The sequence below is a fragment of the Ambystoma mexicanum genome, chromosome 1p (assembly GCF_040938575.1).
Source record: "Ambystoma mexicanum isolate Mex_15411 chromosome 1p, UKY_AmexF1_1, whole genome shotgun sequence".
NCBI classification, from domain to species: Eukaryota; Metazoa; Chordata; class Amphibia; order Caudata; family Ambystomatidae; genus Ambystoma; species Ambystoma mexicanum.
In genome coordinates, this window is record NC_090921.1 from 983,781,764 (window position 1) to 983,806,571 (window position 24,808).

The following is a 24,808-nucleotide window of genomic DNA, read 5'->3' on the forward strand; positions in this document are numbered from 1 at the left end:
GCCTTGTGTTTGGACAAGGTAATGTTAAACAGAGACGAAAGAGACAGAAGCCACACGAGTTGGGGACAAGAAATGTCAGACGGGGAGAGAGAGACCTTCCGTGGGGAAGAAGACATTAGCGCATATGGTCGCGAGGGTTGTTCCCAGATAGATAAAGAAGTGAGATGGTCAGGTCTAGCCCTACCTAAACCGGGAACACCAGAGTCTCTGGTGCGGCTCGATCAACCTAAAGGGCGATTCCATAGTGTGAGGGGGCACTCGCTACCCTATGTAAGTAGATTAAAGTTACTTCCAGGAAGAAGGCAGTGTAGAACTATTGTCCCTGCTATGGACAGGCAGACGATGGGGGATGAGTGCGATTTTGGGATCTCACAGTTCACGTTGTTAGAAAAGGGAGGGGCCAGATCATAGTATATTCCGTGGCCCCAAAAGGATAAGGATAATTTATGGTGTAAACTCCTGAGTCTGACGGCGGGTGCCGGAAAATGGATTTACGAATTAGAAAAAATGACAGGAGGAAACACACTAGCTATAGGGGACATTAAGGGTCTTCTAGCAACTATACTTGGGGAGAGAGCTGATGACATATGGGCGAGAGCAGGATACGCAGGTGTCACTGCTCAAAATACAGCTCATGATGGAGCACCATTTAATAATTGTAGAGCGGCAGTCTGGAAAGTGCTTAGAGTACAGCATCCAGACATGTCGGATATGGGAGCTATAATGGCACGCAAGATGCAGAAAGGAGAGGATCCGCTGATTTACATTAAAAATGTTCAAGAGGAATGGAATTTGGAGACGCAGGTGCCGTGGGGAAAATCTATACTGGTATATTATCATATACTATGTCAGGGGTTGCCGGACAAAGTACAGAAACAGCTCAAGAAGCTGGTGGGCATGGAGGCAAAACCATGGCCAGAAATACAGCTGACCATTGTGCATCATTGCCAATTGCTACAGGAGAAGAATCAAAAGAGGTACGATGTTAGGAAAATCGAGGAAGCTAAATTAGTGCAGAAGAAGCTATCAAAGTATTCTATAGAAGGGGCAATGTTGACTAGTAGAGAAGGACCAAGAATACAGCAAGCGACAAGTGTGCCACAGGTGAATAACCAACGGCAGTTTGATAAAAGAGGGAACAGATTTATACCATGAGGTAAGGGAAACTTTATGGAAGAGGAGGCTTTCAGAATAATCAGGGACATTTCCAAAATAGCCAGGTGGGTTTTAGACCATGCAAAATGATAGTCAGGGCATGCAGGAAGGACAGATTGGGAGACTCCCTCCTGTGTGTTGGACATGTGGAATGACAGGGCATATTGCACGAACATGTGGGAGCCACGGGTACGTACAGAATGGGCAATTCTCAAGAGGGGGGACAGCTTATCCGCCTGCATATGGCTCACAAAGTAGAGACGGGTTCGCCCAAGATCAGACAGTGTATCAAACACAAGCAGCGAGAACGCAACAGGCTTTGCAACCACAGCATGCACCGTTGAATCCGCTGCAAGGGCAGTCACAGCACGCACCCATGCAGAACAGCAGAGTGCCAACAGAGCACAGCTGTTGACTCCTACAGTTGGGGGTGTCACCATGGAGGGTGAGAATCCTTTCACAGGCATAGCGATAAGTCTGCACCCATAATAGGACAGCTCACTGGGTGACTTGATGTGTTCAATACCGTCTGAGATGCCTGATCCTCAGGAGGAACCAAGGGATGACGTTACGATAGGAGGCAAATCTTTTTACTTTTTTGGTAGACACTGGAGTAACTCGCTCATTTATACGAGAGGGGACATTTTTAATGTTTAATAATGTCATGAATGCTCAAGGATTCTCAGGAGCTACAAGTCCAGTTCCATTTTTCCATTTACTGAGAAATTGCCAGTCTCCATAGGAGAATGTGACATGTCTGTCCCATTACTGTATTCGCGGCAGACACCAGTTGATATACTGGGTTGAGATTTAATGACAAAATTGAATATGACAATCTCTTTCACTGATGAATGCATAGTGTGTTCTACGCCAGGAATACATTATTTAAATGTAAGTGAATTTATTATGACATTTACAGGGCAAATGGCCATACATGGAATGCCACTAGAACCAGAGGTGTTTTATTATGAGGTACGCATTTTGTTGACATGGTTGCCTGGGTTAGTATGTAGGACCATGAGAATACCTGATGAATTTCTCTTTAGGCCAAAGATTCCTATGGACGAAGAGGAGGGACCGATTTTTCCCTTGGAGTTACAAGCAGCTATAGTGGTAAGGGAATTGGCCATGCTTCAAGGATTCAATGATAATGGTAGAACATGGAGTACCGTGATTGCTATTGGGGAAGGTTATAGATTGACTGACGTCACTGATGAGGACATATTCAGAGATGACCCGTCAGATGACAAGGTAGTGTTTGAGATGAGCATTACCTATTGGGTTAGGGCAGTAAAACATGAGGTGCCATAGAAAATGATAATAGTGCGGCACCGTCCCACATTTTTTGATGAAGATATGGCAAAAGTGCCAGTTTCTTTATGGACCACAGGCCCTTATGACGTAGGCCTATTGAAGGGGGTTGGAGAAGTTAAGATTAAGTTGAAGCTTGGAGCAATTTTAGCTTGAGCAAGACAGTATCCCATGTCTCAAGAGGCAGACAAAGGTATTTTTAAAACGATATCCGCCATGATGGATCAGGGCATTTTAGTGACATCAGAGTCACCATGCATTAACGCAGTGTATCCGATCGAAAAAAGTAAAGGGGGGTTGTGACGTTTAATTCAGAACATGCACCCAATAAACCAGATATTAGAGGCCGAGTTTTCTCTAGTTCCTAACCCTGCAACAATTTTGTGTAGTATTCCTCCAGATGTACGATATTTCACGGTGATTGACTTAAAGAATGCATTCTTCTCAATCCTGTTGCACAAATATTCTCAAGATCTGACGTCATTTATGTACCGTCAGACTAAGTTAAAAAGCACAAGATTGGCCCACGGGTATTGTGAGTCACCATCGATTTTCAATAGAGTCCTGCAGATGGACTTGAGCAATATCGATTTGCACAGCTTTGAATCCAATATGTGGATGACAGTTTGGTCTGTAGCGCGTCAGAAAAGGAGTGCAGTCACGACTCAGTTCAGATAATGATTATCCTAGCAGAGAAGGGATACAAAGTGGATAAAGAGAAGTTACAATTTTGTCAGAAAGAAGTGCTATCTCGCATGAAGGAAAGAAAGTTACACCTGAAAGGGGTGAGGCAACTTTGAAAATCTCAAAACCGCATATGATAAAGCATATGCAGCAGTTTCAAGGCCTATGGAATTATGTGAGAGCATGGGTGTTTGATTATAGTTCATACACGAAGACATTGTTACAGGCATTAAAAAAGGCACAGGCAAATCAAGAAAAGATTGTATGGACTGAGGAAATGGAGGAAGGGTTTGATGAGTTAAAAAAGGCAGTTTGCACAGCTCCATTTTTAGGGATTACCAATTATTCTGAGGAATTCTTATTATTCTCGCGCACTAATGGAACTGTAATGGCAGCAGTGCTCACACAGAGAACTACTTTGGGAGATAAGCCTCTAGCATTTTACAGTGGGATTCTGGACCCAGTAATGAGGGGTCACTTGCCTTGCGAACAATTGTTGGCAGCCACCACGTTCGCTATGGAAAAGTCTGCCAGCATAGTGATGGGTGTTCCATGATGTTATTTGCTGAACATGCATAATTTGCTGTTTTGGAGAAAACGAAAGGTACATTGACGTCTCAAAGAGCTTCTGCCTATGAGGTAGTCATATCAAATCCAACAAATAAAATAGTCAGATGTAAGATGGTGCACCCTGCCATGTTCATAAGTGAGCCACTGGCAGAGGACGAACAAGCTCATGATTGTTCAAACTATCAGGAGTTCTATGATGAGATCCCGAGAGTGAAAGAAAATGCTTTAGATGCTGGGGAGATTCTCTCTATTGATGGTTCTTCAGGAATCGATCAAAATGATGGGCAAAGATACTCAGGTGCTGCCATGATAAAGCACCGAGCTAATGGGGAATTTGAAAAATGAATGAGTGCAAGACTACCATCTCACTTTTCAGCACAGGCTGCAGGATTAGTGGCGCTGATTCTCGCACTCGGGAACCATGCAGACCAGGAAGTAACAGTGTACAGTGACTCCGCCGATGTGACGTCGACAGTACACGCAGGGCAAGCACGTTGGAAAAGGAGGGGCTACCTCAGATCGGACGGCACTCCAGTGCAACATGCCGCCTTATTGGACAGGCTCATTAAAGCACTACAACTCCCAGTAGCCAACGGGGTCATGACGTGCGAAGTGCACAGTAAGAGAGCAGACTTTATCTCATGTGGAAATCAAGCAGCAGACGAGGAAGCCAAAAGTAGCAGACGAGAAAGCCAAAAGGGTTGCATATTCAATAGACATAATGAGATTTTGTGAATGAAAGAATGGTGGTGATGATGATTGTAAATGAAAGCTTTAATAATTTATGAAAGACACAATTGATGGAAATTCAAGGAGGGGCTCCTCAGGATGAGAAAGATTTATGGAAATGGAGGGGCTGTTCTTTATCCCCCACCAAAGCACTGTGGCAACAATACAGCACTGGTAAACCGGTGATGCCTGTAGCCTTCTTAAGGGTGGCATTGGAACAGCTACACTACCCTCCGCATGTCACTAGAGAAAGCCTCGCAGCAACAATTGCGGAGGAGTGGTTTGTGCCAAATTTATTGGAACATGTTGCTTTTTATGTAGCAAATTGCATTGTATGTCAAAAGTGTACTGCTGGGCACATGCTGCGAACAATCAGAGGAGTTATACCTCGACCTAATGGTCCATTTCAGCATTTACATATCGACTATGTTGATATGCTGCAGGTCTGTAATAGTTACAGGTATTTGATAGTGGTAGTGTGCCACTTTTCTAGGTGGATCAAAGCTGGTCCATGCACACATCCAGATGCCACTAGCGCTGTGAAATTCTTAGTCCGAGAAGTATTTCCTAGATGGGGAGTATGTGAGGTATTGAGATCAGACAATGGCCCCATTTTGTAAATTACGTTTCTGAGCAAATTAACTTATTGCTTGGCATAAAACATAAGTCTTCTTTGGTTTATCACCGCAAGGCCAACAGAATATGTGAGAGGCTCAACGGCCTGCTCAAAGAGAGGATAGCTAAGATAAAGCAAACATTGGTAAAAAGATGGCTGCATTGTCTGCCTCTTGCATTATATGCGTTGAGTAATCAACCAGGCTCTGACCATCTTACGCCCCATGAACTAGTAACAGGGAGGTGAATGAGAACACCTCTCACTCCTCCATCGAGGACTAGAAGTGATGTCCAGACAACAGCAGAATTGTTAGATGAGCTACGTGCGTACTTAACATGTATGACCGCAAGTATCTCTGTTATTTCAGGTGAAGTCAAGCGGACGGGGTGACGGTCTCAGAACAAAGATGAAGACCAAACAGCAACTGATATTCAGAAACTATCTATACCAAAAATCTTTCCTGGTGATTCAATCTTAGTTAGACAGTTCACCAGGAAGTGGCATGAGCCTCGTTTTGATGGTCTGTCCATCGTGGAAGATGTCACTCCATTAGCAGTCAAAGTCCTAGGAAGATGCACTTGGATTCATCAAGGAGACATGAAAGTCTACACTGGAGAGGCGCCCGCACCCTCCCCCAATTCAGAAGCAAGCCACTGAGAAGTTCAGCACATGCAGACTAGATCAATGACAAGGAAGAAAGACGCAGAGACGTCCAGTCCAGTAGACAAATAAAGAGTATATTGGACTGTGGCTCATTTGAGACACTCTTTGCAGCTGCTAAAGCAAGGAAGGAAAAAGCTATTGTTCTTGAGCCACAGGAATTCGGCGACAATAGACTGTGATTTTTTGAGAAAGCACTCTTTGTGATTGCTACAGCAAGGAGTGAATAATTTACTGTTCCTGAAATCACAGAAGTGTATTGATCATAAACTTTTGGAATGAAGCGAAGAATGCCAAAGTTGGATTTTGTTGTCAACAATTGGAAGAGGGAGCAATATCCTAATTCCTTTCTCACTGAGTTTCTCTCTGTCTGATGGCGAAACTTATCGGCTCATTTGTGCTGTTTTCCTCTACATTCTTCGTTCATATCCTGCGCTGGTTGCGTGAATTAGCAATATCCACGTGTTTCTGCAAGATCCTAAGACTTGTCCAATCGTGAGGAGGCTGCTTTCAGCTATCATTGAGCAAATCCTCCAACTGCCTGAGTACAGCGTGGAAAATACTGATGCCTCTGCCTGATGGTAACGCTCATAGGCTAGTTGGAATGGTGTTTTATTTCTTGATTGAAGAACACCTGCATCTTGTTGGAAGACAAACTGATGTTTGCACGTTCCTGAGGGATCCTAGGAATCTAGTTGCAATTAATCAATTGCTGCATGACATAATTGAACAAGTTCATCTATGTTATGAGGCAACACGTTGAGTATCCAGATAATGTTAATGACTGATGACATTTAAAGTCTACAGGCCTTGATCTTTTATTATTTGCTTGAAACTCATCCTCATTTCATTTGGCGCAAAGACAATGCTTTTGAATTCATCCGGAATCCTGTCAACCATCCTGTGATCAGACAGCAGATAGTGGAGCTTGTGAAGCAGATCCAGCAATTGCCAGAATTTTTTATGAGATTGCCTGAATAAAGATTGTTTTTTCCTTCCTTAAAAGTAATTACACGCAAAATGATGAGCAATATAGATAGCAACAATAATGTGGCAAACAATGGGAGAGCACCACGATGTGAAAGAAGCTACTGCTGCTGGAAGTGGATATACTGGTACATCATATATACATGCATTTTGTTTATTGTTGTTTTCCTGTCTCTCACAATACGCACTGCTTATTATGTTGGTCCACAAAGAGTAGGAGATCCTATATATCGTCCTATGCAGCAGGAAAGTACAGATATAGCAGTCATAAGGCAGCCAAGGCCTTATCTGACTGTTCCCACTGTAGGGGTTCATAAGGAGACATCTAGCTCTGAGGCAGTCATCCCTAGAAATCCTTATGCAAGAATGACCCTTATGGATATTATTATTGAACATCACATACACAAATTGAGAAAGAAACAGAGAAAGAGACCCACGAGAAGTGCAAGAAAGGATGATCATGAGTTAAATGACTATCTAGATAGTACAGCACATTTGGGGAACAACATGTGGTATCAGCACATGAAAGAAGTGGGCATACGAAGTTCTGAGGAGGAATGCTATGTGTGTGCACTCCTACCTTATACTATGGGGATGTCCAAGATATTCATAGCCATTGAAATAGATGTTCAAACAGCACATTGTCAATCACACATTGAACTCTGCATGGCTGGGAACAGGTAGGCCTAGCCACCCTCAGGGACATATGGCAGGAAGGGGAGGCGGTGGACTTTCAGCGGCTGCAGGAAGAGACGGGAGTACATGGTGGCCAATATATAACCTACACTAGGCTGGTGAAAAAGACTAGAGAAAGATGGCCGGAGACAGTGCTCGCGGAGGATCCAGACGCCTCCCTGGAAACCATGTACGATGTATCGGAGGGCGGGCACGAAATATCGAGGATATATGAGCTCCTGCGGGCAAGGAAGGAGTTGCTCCAATTGAGACAAGATTGGGAGGAGGAGGTGGGAGGACCCATTACGGATGGGCAGTGGGAACGGGCCCAGAGGTACCATAAAAAGGTGTCCCGTAACGCGAGATTCCAACAGCTTCAGTTTAACCCCCGGGAAGATTGCAAAGTTTGGGGGATCAGCTATACAGCAATGCCCCAGGTGTGGGGAGGTGAACGCGGGACTGCTACACATGTTTTGGGCTTGCCCGGAGGTGCATAGATTTTGGAATGAGGTCAAGACGAAACTGGCTGGCGGGGGGGTAGTGCTGGATGTGGAATCGGCCTGGTCGTGCTTGCTTGGACTATTCCCTAGACCCCGGCATCTGAAACACATAAGCAAGATGAAGGACCTGGCCTATGTCTTGGCCAAACGTAGGATCGCCATGGGATGGAAGGCGGCCCATAGACCCAGGGTGGAGTTGTGGTGGACAGGCCTCTTGAGATGGGCGGAAGCTGAATCCGTAGTCTGGTTTGAAGCGGTCACCAGGGGGGGGCGAAGAAGAAATAGGGCCCTTGTTGGCCTGGCCTCACCAGGGTGACAACGAAACAGAGGACCCGGTTAATGGCAGTCTAGGTAGTGTGCCACCCAGTGATGTTCCCGTAAATGATATGTGAGAACTGGCTCTAGTTTAAAGGGGGAGGGGGGAGTTGGGGAGTTTGAAAATGTGTTGAAATATGATGCTTTCTATGTTTTGAAACGGTTGTAGTGTGTTTGTTTGACCTTAAAAAATAAAATAAAAATATATTCAAAAAAAAAAAAAACTCTGCATGGCAAGCGGTCAGTTCTTGGGCCGAACATCATCTATGGTATGGGCTACAGAATGAACAGCACCAGCTGAAGATGATTATGTCCAAGACACACAGACAAGAGCAAGAACACACACCAGAAATCATGTTATAAGATATGAACAGCCTGGAGTGAAAGGAAATGGAAATAAATGGGAAGTAAACAGGAAGCTTGAAAGCCCAGGAAGAACTGCAGAAGGAATTTGAAGATGGAAGGAAAGAGGCCAGATGCAGGTCTGGGGTTCAGTACTTTCTCCAGATGGCTTGGAGGAAGGCGTGGTCGTAGGCAGAGCATGGGTAATAATTGTTTTTTGCAGGACAACTGTTGACATGGTAGAGAAAGGATGCAAACCGTTATGGCCTAAACTTGCAAAACTACTGACACAGGTCGAAGACAAAGGAGGTCCTCTGCAGATAGTACCTCTAGTGTGGTTCAGAAACAACGGTACACGAAGAGTTGGATAGAATCAAAAATGAGGTTGAATCTTTGATGTACCAGGAATGAAAGGTGGGACAGCCGTAATAATGGTTCACTAGTGAGCCTGCGGATCCAGAGCTTATATGAAGCTGCCCAGAGATTGGGGAGGACCTTGTTCTATAGTGAATGTTCATGTTCCAGCATTAGTGATACCCAGACGTGATCTGAGCATTGATGAATTCCCTAAAGGAGATGCTCACCTGAGGAAGAAAAGATCTGCTGAGCTATTGAATTGAGTGGAGAGAGAGAACTATTTCTCAGCTAAGTCAATTGAAGATTTTGATGCCATACCATATGAACAGATTGTTCAGTCAGACTTCATTGATATTCATGACAATCTTCATGCCCAGGATCAAGACAGCAGCAAACACTAAATGGTTACAGATAACCAGATGGGAGCTCCTGCAGACAATTAATACTCCCATAAAGGGATTTAATGCTATCAAGGAAGAGCTGAGAGCAATACAACTGATGATTCTTCAGAACAATTATGTCCTTGACATGATAACTGCTACGGATGGAGGTGTTTGTGCCAGAATTGGAGAATAATGTTGCACATTCATACCTTCTCATGATGACGAGAATGGCACTTTGACATAATCTATAACGTTGCTGACGAAGCTACACGTCCAGATGATAGATAAGGTGGAAGACATTGCTAATGATAGTTGGTTTGGATCAAACTTCTCGTGGGTCCCACAATTAATGGCAGACATATTTAAGTTTCTTGGAGCCCTGATAGTGATGGTACTACTTGGATTTTGTGTGATCAGAATAATAATCTCAAAATGCAAGAGGACTGCAAAGAAAGCTGTAGGGATGAACATTATGACTGAGGTCGAATCACGATGGAAATCGAAAGAGCTGACAGATGAAGAAATCAGAGACTACGTGAAGGCCAGCATTCATGCACCTGAGGGAACGAAGATCCTGTACCCGAGGAACCACAAGAAGTAGGTGGGGAAATGGACAATGCATGCTAATGTCCTGAAATAAAGATGAGCATATGAAGTCAGCAGGATGCCTGAAAGGAGTTATTAAGATATGGGTCCCAAAGAAGCATGTTTTCAGACCAAGATGTCTGGATGTAAAGGTTGATGAGAGAGTGGTCAATGAATCGCCCATAAGGGGGGAGTGTAGAGGTGGAGCCAAGTACCCCACCCAAAGTTCTGCTCACATGATGCCAATATGTTGGGAGCCAGAGTGTGGGACATGCGCAGTTCCAGTAAAAATACCAATACTGCAAAGAATCATGAAAGCAAGGTTCCCATTGAGAAAACCATATATGCATTCACAAATATATGATGGCCATTTGAACAAAATCCCAGAGAAAGTTGTAAAAGTGGGCCTAGGAGTAGACTGGTGATGTCATATAAAGCAGAGCTGACGTTTCGTAAAAGAAGCTGACGTATGAAGACATTCTATAGAAGAAATGGAGAAGTTAAAGATGAGCAACATTTTGGGCTCGAAGTGAAGATGCTCATGCAACCGAAATAATAAAGAAGATACTAAGTCATTTTACACTTCTACAGATTCAGAAACCGCAAGTAGGGCAAGAGAAACCTTTAGGATGGCTACGTAGTGAATTAGATTGCGGCAAAGCGCCAATGTATGTGCATAGGAATGAGTGGACTATGGATATTTCACAATGCACTTTAGCAGAATTTGGACACCGTGAACAGAAAAGCTTGTTTCAGTGTGGCGCAGTTGGTAAAACAGCTGAAGACATAAGGTGGATTCAAGAAAGGCTGGCTGGTCCAGCACCATCAAGGCCACTGTGGGCTTAGACGTGCATGCAGAGGCTACAATTAAGATGTGAAAAGAACAAACTCCTGTGGAGGTGAGATGCAAGAACATTTAAGACGTCAGAGGTCTGTCATTTAATAGAGTTTAATACAGCAAAAGGCTCTGAAACGTGGTCTCCAGTCACATGGTCAGATGAAAATAGACATTGGGCTGAGCTGAATCGAAACTGGGAGGCAGTAGATGCCTATACTCCCTTTTATTCTCAGGCACGAAGAAAAAAATCAAGGCCAATCTTCAAAGGGCTAATTTACTGGCAGACAGCAGAGTGATGATGAATAGTGGGCTAATGAGGTGGGAAGCTATGGTTATGACCAGCCCACGAACATCTGGGGTGCCAGCCTGCGGACTGCTAGCGTGTGTGGAATATTACAGAGGGGGCGAGAGTACCAACCAATTACAGAGGGCCACGTAATGAAGAGCCCTATAGTTTGTGTAACCAATGGGACATTGTGTATTTGATGACGTTCGTAGTGACCTATACTATGGGTGGGCATGAATTGTCCACCTGACCTTAGATACCCAATCACCTTCCCGGCAATATAGAACAGATACCTAGATGTTCCTCTAAGAGCGAGTATTGCTACCCCGTCTTAAAGGGCCTAGTGTCGTATACACGGGTTCAAATGTATCCACTGAACGGCAAGATGCACAAGAATACATATAAAGCTTGCTAAACACAAACATGCAACAGTAATGAGTGGCCATTTTGGAGAAAATGGATGGCAGCGCCATGTTAGAGCAAATAGGAAACCTCGAAGCTCCAGAGAGATTCGATTTGCTGAAATCAGCGTAAAGACAGACCTGTGATAGCCAAACAGTAGCTGCACAACCCCTGTTAAGGTTACTGGAAAAGGGGAGGTTTAGATAGCTCAGAAGAAGACAGAAGATAATAATTCCAAAGCATCAAAATATTCTTCTTAGATTAGGTAAAAGAACAACCAGCCTTTGAAAGCCAGGTGTCCAATATTTAAGGCTTAATACTGGATGAAGAATAGGTTGAACAAGTCTTCAGTGGGCGGAGAGAGTAAAGACATCCGCATTAATATGGACTAAAATCCTAACAATAGGTTGGAAAGAATAATTCAAAACATGGTCTCCTCACACATAACTAATAATTGGAGAAAAGTGTCTATTCATCTACTCCAGATAATGATAGGCCTGTGCCTTAACTCTGCTTGAGTTCCCAAAACAAAGATGCCAGACAAGGCCAAGTTCAAAGCTAAAGGTTCTGGCTTGTGGCCTGGGAAATCATGTATGGTGTCTTATTTAATTGGAAGAAGCAGCTCCTTGTTGTCTCCCCCCTTACCACTATGGTTGCTCATGTGCTGATGGCCTGCCAAGTATCCAAGGTTGGTAAAATCAATGGCAACCAATCACAACTCTCGAAATAATGCTGTTTGTAACTGTTGCAGTAGCTAATTATGAATGTTTATGATGATGTCTTTTTTACCTTTATCAATTTGGGGGTGGTCCGAGGTTGGGCCATCAGGTAATCTTAACCAACGAAGAAACGAAGAATTAATAACAAATCTCAATCTAGCAAAAAGACGTCGGTAACCTTCGCGACTGAGACGACAGCCCAAAACATCAAAACCTTTAAGTTTGCAGAAATCTCCACCAACGACATGATAAAAGTGCTTGCTACCATGAAACCGACAACCTGTGCGGAAAATATACTTCCGGCTAAAATAATATTGGACAACCCAGACATCTTTGCTCCCATTTTGACGAAAATCATTAACACCTCGGTCAGAGACCAGAGAGTACCAGAAGCTATAAAAAGGGTCACGGTAACACCCCTGGTAAAGAAACCCAATCTCAGCCCTATCACGAACTGTAATTTCATCTTAAAGATCATGGATAAGATAGCCACTACGCAACTTCAGTCCCATGTAGAAGCATCAGAATCCTTATATCACCAACAGTCCTGATTCTGCCCAGCCCACATCACAGAGACCACCATGTTAGACCTGCAAACTAAAATAATTAGCATTATGGACAAAGGGAGGGCGGGCCTTCTTATTCTCCTTGATCTAAGTGCAGCATTCGATCAGCTGGATCACAGTCTACTTAAAACAGCACTAGAGAAAAATAAATTCTATGTGGTGTTCCACAGGGGGCCAGTATGTCACCGCTACTCTTCAATCTATACTTAAGATACCTCTGTGTAGTCCTTCACCATATTAATACATTCTTCACCAATTATGCTGATGATACTCAGCTGGTGACTGAACTGAGTGGGGACTTTAGGAATGACAGTGAGCAGTTATCCATGGTCTATAATACTGTAGAACTATGGATGGATGCAAACTGGATGTTCCTTAATGGCAAAAAAACAGAGCTCATGGTATTTGGCTCTCATTTAGCCAGAGCAAAATTACCTTCAACATACAGCTCGTTTCTGATAAAATAAAACACGCAAATTCAAGTCCTGAGCAAGGTCAAAACCCTTGGTATGATGCTGGAAGCCTCCCTGGGGACTGAAGCCCAAGCTCAATACATAAAAAAGACCTGCTTTTACCATCTTAGATTATTAAATGCAATGAGGCCATACCTATCGGGGGATAACTGTGCCATCGTTGCAAGGGCCACCATACTATCACACCTGGACTATGGCAATGCTCTCACACTGGGAGCCAATAAACAATGCCTCCACAGCTATCAAGTTGTCCAGTGAGGATCATTAAGCAAAAAACCAGATCCCAGCATATCAGTCACTCTAGAAGGGAGCTACACTGGTTAAAAATCAAAGACAGGATCCACTTCAAGGCCTTGGCACTGGTGCACAGATGTATCCATGGAAAAGCACCAGCTTATCTAAAATCCAAAATCTTCCTATATGTGCCCAGCAGATTACTAAGATTTGCCGACCAAGGCATGATCACAGTGGCCTCACAAAAGAGTAAATGTGGTCCGGGAAAATCTTTACCCATTTTAGCCACTGGCTTGTAGAATAATCTCCCTGCTCACATAAGATTGGAAGCTAACTACATGCACTTTCGTAAACATGTGAAAACTCACATCTTTAACTAAATTTCCGCTTCTCCACCATCCAGACGCCCCTGCTGAACTCTTTTGTCTGCTTTGTCAGGTGTCCCTTGCTATACTGTTTGTACAATGTTGTCTACTGCATGCTTGTCTCTGCGCCCCGAAGCTTGCAAGCTACCGGCGAAATACAAATAAATAAATAAAAAAGAAAATAAACTAACACCTATAGATGCCATATGTAGACAATTCCCCTAACCAATCCCAAGATTGCAGAATAACATCAATGGTGATGTATTTTTGTCTTATACACTACTATTTTTCATTGTAGAGCTCATAGTTCAGAGACCTGTGTGCTTTTTGCTGTCCCTGTTTTACATGGATTATTAATAAACCAGCCTTTCCCATTTACCTTGACTATTTCCGTTACCTTCCCGGCCCATCTGCTGCGCTAGCCCTAGGACGTTCCAGGGCCACCCATACAGCTTCCTCCACAGTTTTTCCCTATTCAGAGGTTCAAATGCTGACTTATAGTCGATGAACACTAAGTGCAATGGGGCATTACCACGCTTAAAGGCCTTCGTTATCAAGGAGTTTACCAATAGCTGTTCATTGCTAGTACAAGATCCGGGTCTAAACCTAATCTGAAATGGGCCAATTGTTTTATTTTCGTCTTCTCATTTATTTAGCCACTCTAACACAATTGTCCCAAATAATTTCCCTGTAGAGTCCAACATAGACAGGAATATATAGTTAGATGGGTCTTCTCATCAGTACTTTTTCAAAATAGGGATAAGTATGGCTTTACGCCAACTACCCAGAATTTTTCCCTCTTTACAAATCCTATTGAATAAGAACATCAGGATGTTCCCCTACTTCTCTGGGTCGCTTTTAAGTATGATATTGGGAAGCCCAATCGGACTTGGCGCCTGTGATCCCTGCCTTAATTTTCGCAATGATGGCCAATTTGTCAAAAGCAATATTATATGGAATGTTTCCATTAGTGGCATCCACAACACTGGCATGATTTTGAGCTCCAAAAACATTAACAGTATATTCAATCCATGTCTGTTCATCAATAGGATTTATTCAATGCTCCATTTTTATCCGCTTACACTCATTAAATGCCTTCCACATACGCTTAGTATCCATTGTTGTCAGAATTTCCAGCATGTTCTGCCATTTGGCGTTCCTAATGTTCATATGCCATCTTTTCTGCCAGTTCCTGTAAGTATTCTTCTTTTTCTTTATCATAATGTCTCGGGAGGATAGCTCAGCGACAAAGTGCTTGCCTTGGAAAAAAGGCGATGCGAGCAACACAGGTTCAAACCCCGGGTCTGCGGGTTATAAATAACCTATCATGTCATGTCACAGGGCCTGCAATCTGTAAATCAGGTATTTGCCTTTTATTAGTCTAATACTTTGCCTGAGATTTCATTTAGCTGCCCTAATAATTGGGTCATAGCACTTACTCTTTCCAGGATTACCTCTATACACATACCGTTACCCACAGGTACAGCTCTCTTTATCAATTGCTTATACCAAGCCACTACTTATTCAACAGTAGCTTCAGCATCCTCTGGGAGTGCAGTTTTCACCGGAAAGTTCATATATGTCTTTACAACCTCAATGTTTGTATCTGACCAAGATATCCGATTTTTCCTGCGTTTAACTCTACATCCACAATTTTTTAATGTGTATTTATTGCCTTTTGATGTTCAATTTTAACGCTATCCTGGCGTGGTCGCTATATCTGGTAAAAATTACCATTGCATTCTCCAATGTGTTCAAAATAATCATCACTAATGAAAAAATAGTCCAAAATAGTCATGAGTCACCCCACATGGCTCCTTCCATGTGTGTTTTTCTTTATTTTTCCCCTTGGGTCTGCACTTTGCGTTGACCATAGTCAAGCCCCATTCTTCTGCAAACTTTACCCATAGCCTTCCTTGTTGATTGGATGGTTTAAAACATCCTTTATCAAAGAAGCCCTTAAAGAGGCCATAGATTGCATTACAAGGCAATGTGCAGTAAGGGCCCCACCAATGAGGATCATAGATTCACTGGTTTCCCTTCTCCAGGCTGCCATGATAATACCCATGGTATCACAAATTTTGGTGCAGAGTTTACCACCCGGGGGTACATACATGTTAAGTAGAAGCATCCTTCTCCCCCTGAGCTGAACTTCCACAGATAATATTGGGTTTATTGCCTTTTAGGACTAGTTTCTGCACAGAGAACTCTACCCATTATCAGCCCTCCCTTGGGCCTCCCGATGGGGCCCTTCATTGCAGATTCCTGATGCAAAGTGTAGCCATCCGCTAATGGCTACAAAGAAAGAGCACTGCTGAGCTTTAATGAAGTTTATGCAAAAAGGACGAGCATACTCGTCCTTAGCCTTTAAGGGGTTAAAAATGCAAAACAATGTAGAAATAAGCACAAAGGGACCATGTAAATAGCAGTAACGTGTGGGGAAAAACCAATAACATAATTAGACACATTTTGTGTTTATGAAAGCACTTTACACAAACCATTGCTCTATGCAATCCAGATTACGCGTTACTAATTGGTACCCACTTTGTTGGCCATGAAAGGGCAAAAGATGAGTTCACCCTGCCAGGGTTCAAACCTGCAGATCACACACAGATCTTAACAGCAATCGCTTAACTCACGGTGCTATTTTACCAGCTATGTAAGAGAATGAAGTCAAGGGACATTGCCTCTCTGTGGAAAAGATCGTGGAAGCTCTCTAGCGTGGAGCTAGCACAACCTGTACAGGTATGAAAGGACATGTGGAATTCTCTCCCGTTTCATCTTCGGGGAACTGCTGACCATCTTAGTTTCCGCAAAGCTCTAAAAACGTATATGTTCTGAGTTTCTTTGTTCCTTGTTACTTTTCTGCTTTTTGAGGGCTTCCTCGCTGGTATGCCTAGTGCCTAGATGCCTTCGGACCTTAGTTAGCGCTTTATAAATACTATTACATTACATGCATGCACCGTCGAGAGTATAATGGGAGCACTCAAGGAACATGGCATCAGCTTGAGCAGTGGTACATCCCCCAAGCAGTACTTCGAGGCAAAGGTACAGTGTGGGTGAAAGGATAAATAAAAGTCCCTTTCACCTGAAACTCCCAAAACTTCTGATGGGATTGCGCAGTCTTCATCTCCATTCCCTAATTACAGATACAATGCGGCCTTATGCGCCACACACCTGCAGGCAGTTCGCAGCTCGAGCTCCCGTCTGATCCACCCTCTATGCTCTCTTGTTCCAAGTCCTAGCTGTCGACACACCCCATCTGCTGACACAAGGTTGTGTCTCTCCCGCCAGCCCCACTGTACCGCTCCAAGATGTCCTCCTTCCCACGCCAGTCTCCATGCATTCCACTTCCCTTCATCGCACTTGCCTGTCACTCGTCACAGTCTTGACTTCGCTCATGGCCGTTTCTAGGGGTGGGCAAACAGGGCAATGGCACTCACACCATAAGGCAGCATAAATGCTCCACCTCATAGCTTACCTACTTCTCTTGTCTTCCCCGCTAGTGCTATGAAGTAGCTGCAAAGCACTCTTTTTAACCCAACCTTGCTTGATATAGCTGGCAACTTCCCTGTTTTCACCACCACCAAATGCACTCTCCCTTTCTTTCCCACCCATCTTTCATTCTTCCCTTGGAGCACTTGAACGCCCTCTAAGTGCTGTTTTACTCAACTGAAGAGAGCTAAGCCTTCATTTAGACACAAATGAACATAAACAGGTGCTGATGAAAATAAATTGCTGTTTGTAATATTGTCTTTGTCTACACATGTATATGGACATATATACATATAATAAATCTATCTATATAAATACAAATGTAAATGTTAATTTATTCAAAATCTTAAATCTCTAAAAGTTCTTCAACGATTGCTTTGAAATTTTGACACAACGTTGCATTCGAATAGGCGCGTGTTTTTATATACCTACTATACATAGATGTCACACATGTGACAGGTAAAAACATGCTTTTTCTGAAAGACACCGCCATCTATTGGACGTAAAAGCAACACACGCTATATTGAACATTTTACTGCCAAACAGCGCCATCTGTTGGACGTGAAAGCAACACATGCTATTTTACGATTCCATTTAAATGTTTCCGATTTAGAATGCCTCAAATACGTGCTGAGGAAGCAGCAGAGCGAAGTGCCACCAGACTTTAGGATGCACGGTTGCGAGCACCGCGATCGCGTTCTGCGGCTTCAGATCTGCTTCGTTCTCAACAGAATGAACGCAACAGGCTGAGAGTGGCTGAAAGACGTCAACGAGAAACAGCAGATCAGCGTCAAACACGACTCCGTGCTCAGCAATCATGTGATTACAATCGCCTTGCATTTTGGTACAACCCAGCTGATGATTATACATGATATGCCGGCATGTTCTCATCGGCACCATGACTGAAGTGTGTCCTTATTGCAAGGCTTTGAAATGTAATGGAGAAACGAAAGGAATGTGTTGCGCCGCTGGGAAAATTAAACTGCCTCAACTTGGAGAACCGCCAGAGCCATTCAAAACTACCCACAAGCATTGTCAAATTAAACATATTAGAAACGTGCGCTTTCTCTTTTCTTTCTTTTCCATTTAACCAGACTGAGCCACAGCAACGCATGGGCAGGGCCAGCTAGTGTGTAATATACGCCTTTGTCTACATATACATTGTAAGTACATGTTAATAAAACGCTATTCAAATTGCAATGATTTAATGATGCTCGAGAGGGAGTGCAGCGCAGAGTGGGAGAATAAGAGCAGCATAGGGGGCGTATTCTGGTGTTTCAACCTGGACACCATATTGTCTAGAAACTGCCCTGCCTACACCGCTCTCGCAGACCTCCATGCATTCCACTGTCCTGCATCACTCTCACAGAACTGCATCCATTCCACTGCCCTGATTCACACTCATAGACCTCCATGAATGCCACTGTCCTGCATCACTCACTCTCGCAGGCCTCCATTTATTCCACTGTCCTGCATCCCCCTCACAGACCTCCATGCATGACACTGTCCTGAATCACTCTCGCAGACCTCCATGCATTCTACTGTCCTGCATCCCTCTCGCAGACCTCCATGTATGCCACTGACTTGCATCACTCTCGTAGATCTCCATGCATGCCACTGACCTGCATCACTCTCACAGAATTCCATGCATGCCATTGTCCTGCATCAGTCTCACAGACCTCCATGCATGACACTGTCCTGTATCACTCTCGCAGACCTCCATGCATTCTACTGTCCTGCATCACTCTCACAGACCTACATTCATGCAACTGTCCTCCATCACTCTTGCAGACCCCCATGCATGGCACTGTCCTGCATCACTCTTGCAGACTTCCTAGCATTCCACCGTCCTGCATAACTCTCACTGACCTCCATGCATTCCACTGTCCTCCATCACTCTTGCAGACCTTCATGCATTACATTGCCCTGCATCACTCTCGCAGACCCCCAGGCATTCCACTGTCCTCCATCACTCCTGCAGACCTCCATGCATTCCACTGTCCTGCATCACTCTTGCAGACCTCCATGTATTCCACTGTCCTCCATCACTCCCGCAGACCTCCATGCATTCCACTTACCGCCATCACTCCTGCAAACCTTCATGCATTCCACTGTCCAGCATCACTGTCAGCCGTCCCCAGTCACTGTCTTCACTTCCATTCCTTCCTGCAGACCTTCTAGTATCCACGGACCACCATCCTGCTCACCTCCCCCTAGTCACTGATCCGACCCCCTCCATCAGTTGCGCAGATCCCCTGTGCCCTCTCTATGATCTGCCATGCAGTACCGATTTGAGGCCCTCCCATGCCCTGACACGCCTGCCCCCCCTTGGTTAAACAGACTTTTCATCGGTCTCCAACCTTCTCTCAGCACAGCCACACGTCTGTCATCCTCATCCCCATCCATTCAAACAAAAGGACACGAAGTGCAGTGGTCGAAGTGAGCGGCAACGTCGGGAGTGGTGCTCCTGTACTTTTTTAAATGACCTTTTACAGTTCCTATACTTTTATTTGAAAAAGAAACCGTTCCGGAATGGTTTCGTTTTAAAATAAATGTGTGGGAAGAAGTTGAAACTTGCACTTTCAGTGCACTGCACTGAGCGTTCCCTTAAACAGCAGGTGAAAGTGTTTGGGGGTGTGTATTGTGAATGGAGGGACGTGGTGGTGGGGTTTGTGGGGAGTGGGTGCAGGCCAGCAGGGAACATAGTACCACTACTTATTTTCGTACACTTCGCCCGCTGGCGAAGTGTGGGTGCCCCCTGCACACCTGGGCACATCAGCATAATATGCAGGCCTCCTCCCAACACCGGATCAGGGTCCCAGCGGGGACATATCATTCCTCTCATGGGGTGCACAACTAGACCCCTTGCGGAGGTTCTCTAAACCAGTGGTCTTCAATCTGTGGGGCTATAACTGCTCGTGGAACCAGGGGTGGGGCATTAACAGCTCTCAATAGAAATCAGAAGCCAACAACATGTTTACGTGAGAATGCTCAGCATAGAACCCTTTTGCATAGCACTGTTCTATACGTACCTGGTGACCACGCGGCTGCCTTCTTAACACGTATCCCTCTCCGCTGTCTGGATACTCATCCCAAGGGGACTCTTTGGTGTATCTTTTGGCTGGTGTGATACTGTGGTTGGAGGTGCGCCAGTACCTTACCCCAGCAGAGGATGCTGCGGCCCGAAGACGCCCTGTGGTCCAGCGCCCTTCAGAGGATGCTGGAGTCGCCAAGGCCTTTGGCCAGCAGCCCCCTTGTGTGACCGTGCACTTGAAGTGCACTTTGATTCTGCGGCCGCTGCGGTGGCTCCTGGAATGCCAAGACGTCGATAGATCTTGAAGATCCGGGCCCTTCTTGCGCGGTGCTGCAGAGGGCAGGCCTGTCGGGCCCAGAATCCAGCACGGGCAGCGTCGCCGGACAGGTCACGCTGAAACGTGTAGGTTCACAGGCAGGCGCCCCCACATCGTGCTGCAGTTGAAGCCGGACCTCTCAAGTCGTGGCTCCCATCACTCTGCTCGTGTTGCAGGCGTCCCTGCTGCTTGCTGCTCCTTGGTTGCGCCTCTGCAGTCGGGGGCTGTCCCGGTCCACGCGGCCCAATCCCTGGCGCACGAAGCGGCTGTTATTGGCGCGCTTGTGCCGTCAAATCGAGAGTTTCTTCTCTAGGTTTCCGTGAGCGGGTGGCGCGAGGGCACGGCCTGGTGCCGCTCTCAGACCTCCCCCTGTGGACACAGAGGTGGGGCTATCCCCAAGCTTCGAGCCCCCTGTACGCATTCAGACTGCCGTCCCTCCGTAAGCTCGCCTGCCTGTCAGGGACTTGCGGAAATCGGCTCAGGGCCGTGATTTGCGATTAGAGCTCACAGCGCAGCCGGATTAACGGGAGGGAGTGACCCCCAGACCACCGGGGCGGCGGTACTACGGTAGGCCAGAGGGAGCTCTCCCACTCCTGCCGCCTGGGTATCATTCGAAAGGGCACCCATGCTCATTGGTTACTTCCTTTGGATTTGGGAATTAAGAGTGCCCCCCCCCCTACCCTCCATCCGAGCAGTAGGGTCCCCCACTTACCCCCTGGGGCCGGATGACCTTACCCTCCCTTTCTCAGGGATGCTAGTTTAGAAGTGTAGGGTCCTGTCAGTAACTTAGGGAGACCCCCGTCTTCCCCAGGGATATAGTCACGGGCAGGCGCTCCTGTCACAGGGATGCATGCAGGAGTCAGGACCCTGCTTTCTCCCCTTAGAATGATGTCCTTTCGGTTGTGGTGACGCCGAGCCTTCCTCTCGTTATTTTAGCACATTTGTTTTCTACGGGTCCAGTCAGGTGACCCTTTAATCAGCACGTAGGAACCTTGAATATAGAGAGACACAGCACAACTCATACCACCAACCTTAGCTGTAATGAGGACTACTTCCGACCAATGAAAATAACCAGGAGATACTAAGGCAATCATAGGCCGCCCATTGGGCCGTAAACTCGTCAAAGCATTCAATGGCTGTCTCCCTTGTAATATTCTCTGGCCCAACTAGTCCCAAAAGAACGCCTGAAATGCTCGATTGTCACAGGATCGGCCCTTTATGGGGTTACAGGCAGATCAATGCGCCATATATCGACCCTTTCCTAATAAACAACGTCATTCCCAATTGACTCCAAGAATTAAACATAGATAGGTATTGACTAGTTACGGTTGTGGGCGCTGTCAACAAATGCAATAAATAAATGAGCATTTAAATGAATCTTTTTTTGTACAATGTGCGGACATCAAGAAGCTTGATTGGTGCCAAAAGAAACGAAGCAAGTAACCCTGTGACCTTAAGTCAGCAAATAACCCTTGATCCGCGGGAAACTCTATGCTTGTCCAGGAAGGCCAAAATGTATTCACACACATACTGTTTTACCTAATACATGTCCTTCAGGTTTTGCTTGCGTTTTTAGGTTTGGACTTTCAGAAGGGTGCAAGCAACAGCTGTTCTCGCCTCCTTTCCAAATGTGAAATGTGCAGATGCTTCCGCTCTCGGCGGGTGCGTCACTGCTGCTTGCGCGCCACACAGTGGCGTCACTATAACTGCTGGACCCATATGCATGCATTACTAATGGCCGAACCCCAAACCCTCACCCATAATGATAGGCTCACAACTTGTTTCAAGTGCTGGCAATAAAAGGCCGTAGGATTCTATTGTACAGATATGAGTTATGACAATAACAATATCACATATCATGATGGTATCATACTTTTGGGCACCGGGTCCTGAGGTTACCGCCTCGGACCCGTGCCGCCTTCTTGTGTCCCACGACTTGTTGTGGGCACCATACAGTGCCTTTTACTTCTTTTTGCTCTTCTCCCCTTTTTGTAGGGTGGGTGGGTTCTGTGGTAAAGAAGCAAGAAGATTTGGAAGACACTGAGTAAACAGTGAACCTCCTGTTTGCTTGGGTCCCCGTTCAGGGTCCTCAAACAGGTTGTGTTTACTCTGAGCATGCTGCTGTCATTTATAGGACCCAGGGAGGCCCTGGGTCTTTGTTGTGTATGTGTTGGGGGCTGCTATTGTCGCAGCACCCGGCCGGATAGCCGACTGTCTGACCCCCTGGTGGGGGCATATCTTTGAACCTGGGCACTGCCTGATGGTTGTTTTCGTTATGGCGCTTCGCACCTTGCTGTTTGGAGGAAGGGTGCGATGACTGTTCGCACCTTACCCTTCCGTGGCTTTTGTGCTGCCAAGACTGCATGTCTCCATAGCTGGGGGGGAAGGAGAGGAGCAGGCGCGGGGAGGTTGGGGCAGCCCCTCTCCCAGCTGCCGATGGTAACAGCAGTTACCCTGCCTCGCTTGTGGGATGCCCATGCAGCATTGCCCAGAAATGAGTATTGGGGTGGGGGGGCAAACAAGGGGGCACAAATACAACAAGGGAGAGGGGGGCGGGTGGTGGTACATCAAATAAGGGTCAACAGGCCAAGCAGGTTCAAATACACCTATATTGTACCATGCTGGTTAAACAAATTAGACATTAAACATGTTAGGAGTAGGTTTAAGGACAAAGTTTTGCATAATTAATATACATCCTAAAAAGTCAACTCATGTTCAAAAGTTGCAAAAAGACCCTATGCGCTCAGCAAGAGAATGCATTATTCAAGCAGACATCACTCCCAGCACCGCTTCAGATAATGTGTAGCGGTAGTAGTCATTTGTATAGCGCCTTTACCCCATTAGTTAGAGGTAGTATTTAGTGGTGCTGTAATTGGGCCGGCTCCAGCAAATAATATCTCCTCTGATCTGAGTGTGCAGCTCCCCAAACCTGGGGAATCCATGCGCACTCCTGTGTGTACTCTACATTTATTTCCAAATGCTCTGGGGGTGGGATTTGAACCTTGATCACTAGGGTGAGAGGTGAGACACTTCCCCACAAGATCATTTGAGGGTCTGAGCAGGAGTACCCGGGACTTCCATGGCAATGCTGCACTGTGCAGGAAATATTGATGTGCATTTTTTGGGAGGGTTTAAAATGTGTGAACATGTTGTACTTTGCTGACAACCTTAGAAGGCATTTGGCTATTTTGCAGGTGTTCATGATTCATCTTCTGGGGGGCTGAGAGGCAAATGTTTAGTCGGGTGACTAAAATAACCCTGCCCCTGCCCTGACACCCAACTCCCCTTGCCCCTGCTCTAGATGGGAACCCCCAGTAAAAAAAAGTCAATTCCACCAGTGGTATTTAGCAGAAAAGATATCACTTCCAGCTCAAGTTTGAATAATAGTCAAAAGAGTCAGTTTAACAGAGGAGATATCACTCATACCTCAGTTTCTAATGATGGTCAAGGATAGTCTATTTAATATATGAAATATCACCTAAAGGGGCAGAGTACAGGGGAAAGGAGGCAGCGGCTCTCTTCATTCTTTAGCAATGGTTGCAGGAATCTCACGTTGCCCGTATAGAACTGTTACAGTTTTCAGTTTCTGGCTAAACATTAGGGATGTAACTATTTCTCCCAAATATGCCAGAGCGACTGAGCGTAGCGATGGAACCCAAACCAATCAAGAGGGGTTGAGAGGATCCCCCACACCCGAGAAATGATTTTAAATAAAATGCCAGTTTGCAAACGGTTTTGTAGGGTAACTCGTGAACAAATCCAATAGATGCAAGTCACCAACAGTGCACAGGAGCATTTCTCCAACACATTTTCCTGATGTCTTTGCCAAAAATATATGGCAAAATAACAAATATTTTCATGCTGGCTGTGCCAATACATTTCTATGCTGCCTGTACCAACATATGCCATATAAGAAGATACTTGTGTTTGCTTTGCACATAAGCCATTAATGATACTATAAGAAAACATGTCCTCGCTTGTTCTGAAAATATATGACAGTATCCCATGTAAGAAGATACTCCAGTTGGCTTTACCATTAAACATGTCATGCCACAGTATGAAAACATGTCCAAACTGGCTGCATAAAAATGCCAATCTAGCACGTAATAGCACTTATCATGCTTGCTTCATCAAAGATGGCAAATAAAAAATGTCATGCCACAGTAAGAAATGGCTAGATGGAATGCACCAAAATGCCAGTCTAGCTACAT

General features: G+C 45.2%; 1 protein-coding gene across 7 annotated transcripts in view; it reads right to left on the reverse strand.

The window, feature by feature from the left end:
• The window catches only part of CNGB1 (cyclic nucleotide gated channel subunit beta 1), a 1,007,057-nt gene extending 985,956 nt beyond the window's left edge, over positions 1 to 21,101 (reverse strand). For 5 of the 7 annotated variants that reach the window (XM_069654395.1, XM_069654388.1, XM_069654363.1 and 2 more), the window contains exon 1: positions 19,326 to 19,474. In XM_069654395.1, coding sequence (XP_069510496.1) covers positions 19,326 to 19,350 — 25 coding nt within the window. In that variant the 5' untranslated portion in view covers positions 19,351 to 19,474. Of the gene's footprint in view, positions 1 to 19,325; positions 19,477 to 20,279 lie in introns of those variants that run through there. The other 2 variants (XM_069654372.1, XM_069654403.1) reach the window with 2 other exon arrangements.
• Positions 21,102 to 24,808: the final 3,707 nt, after the last annotated feature.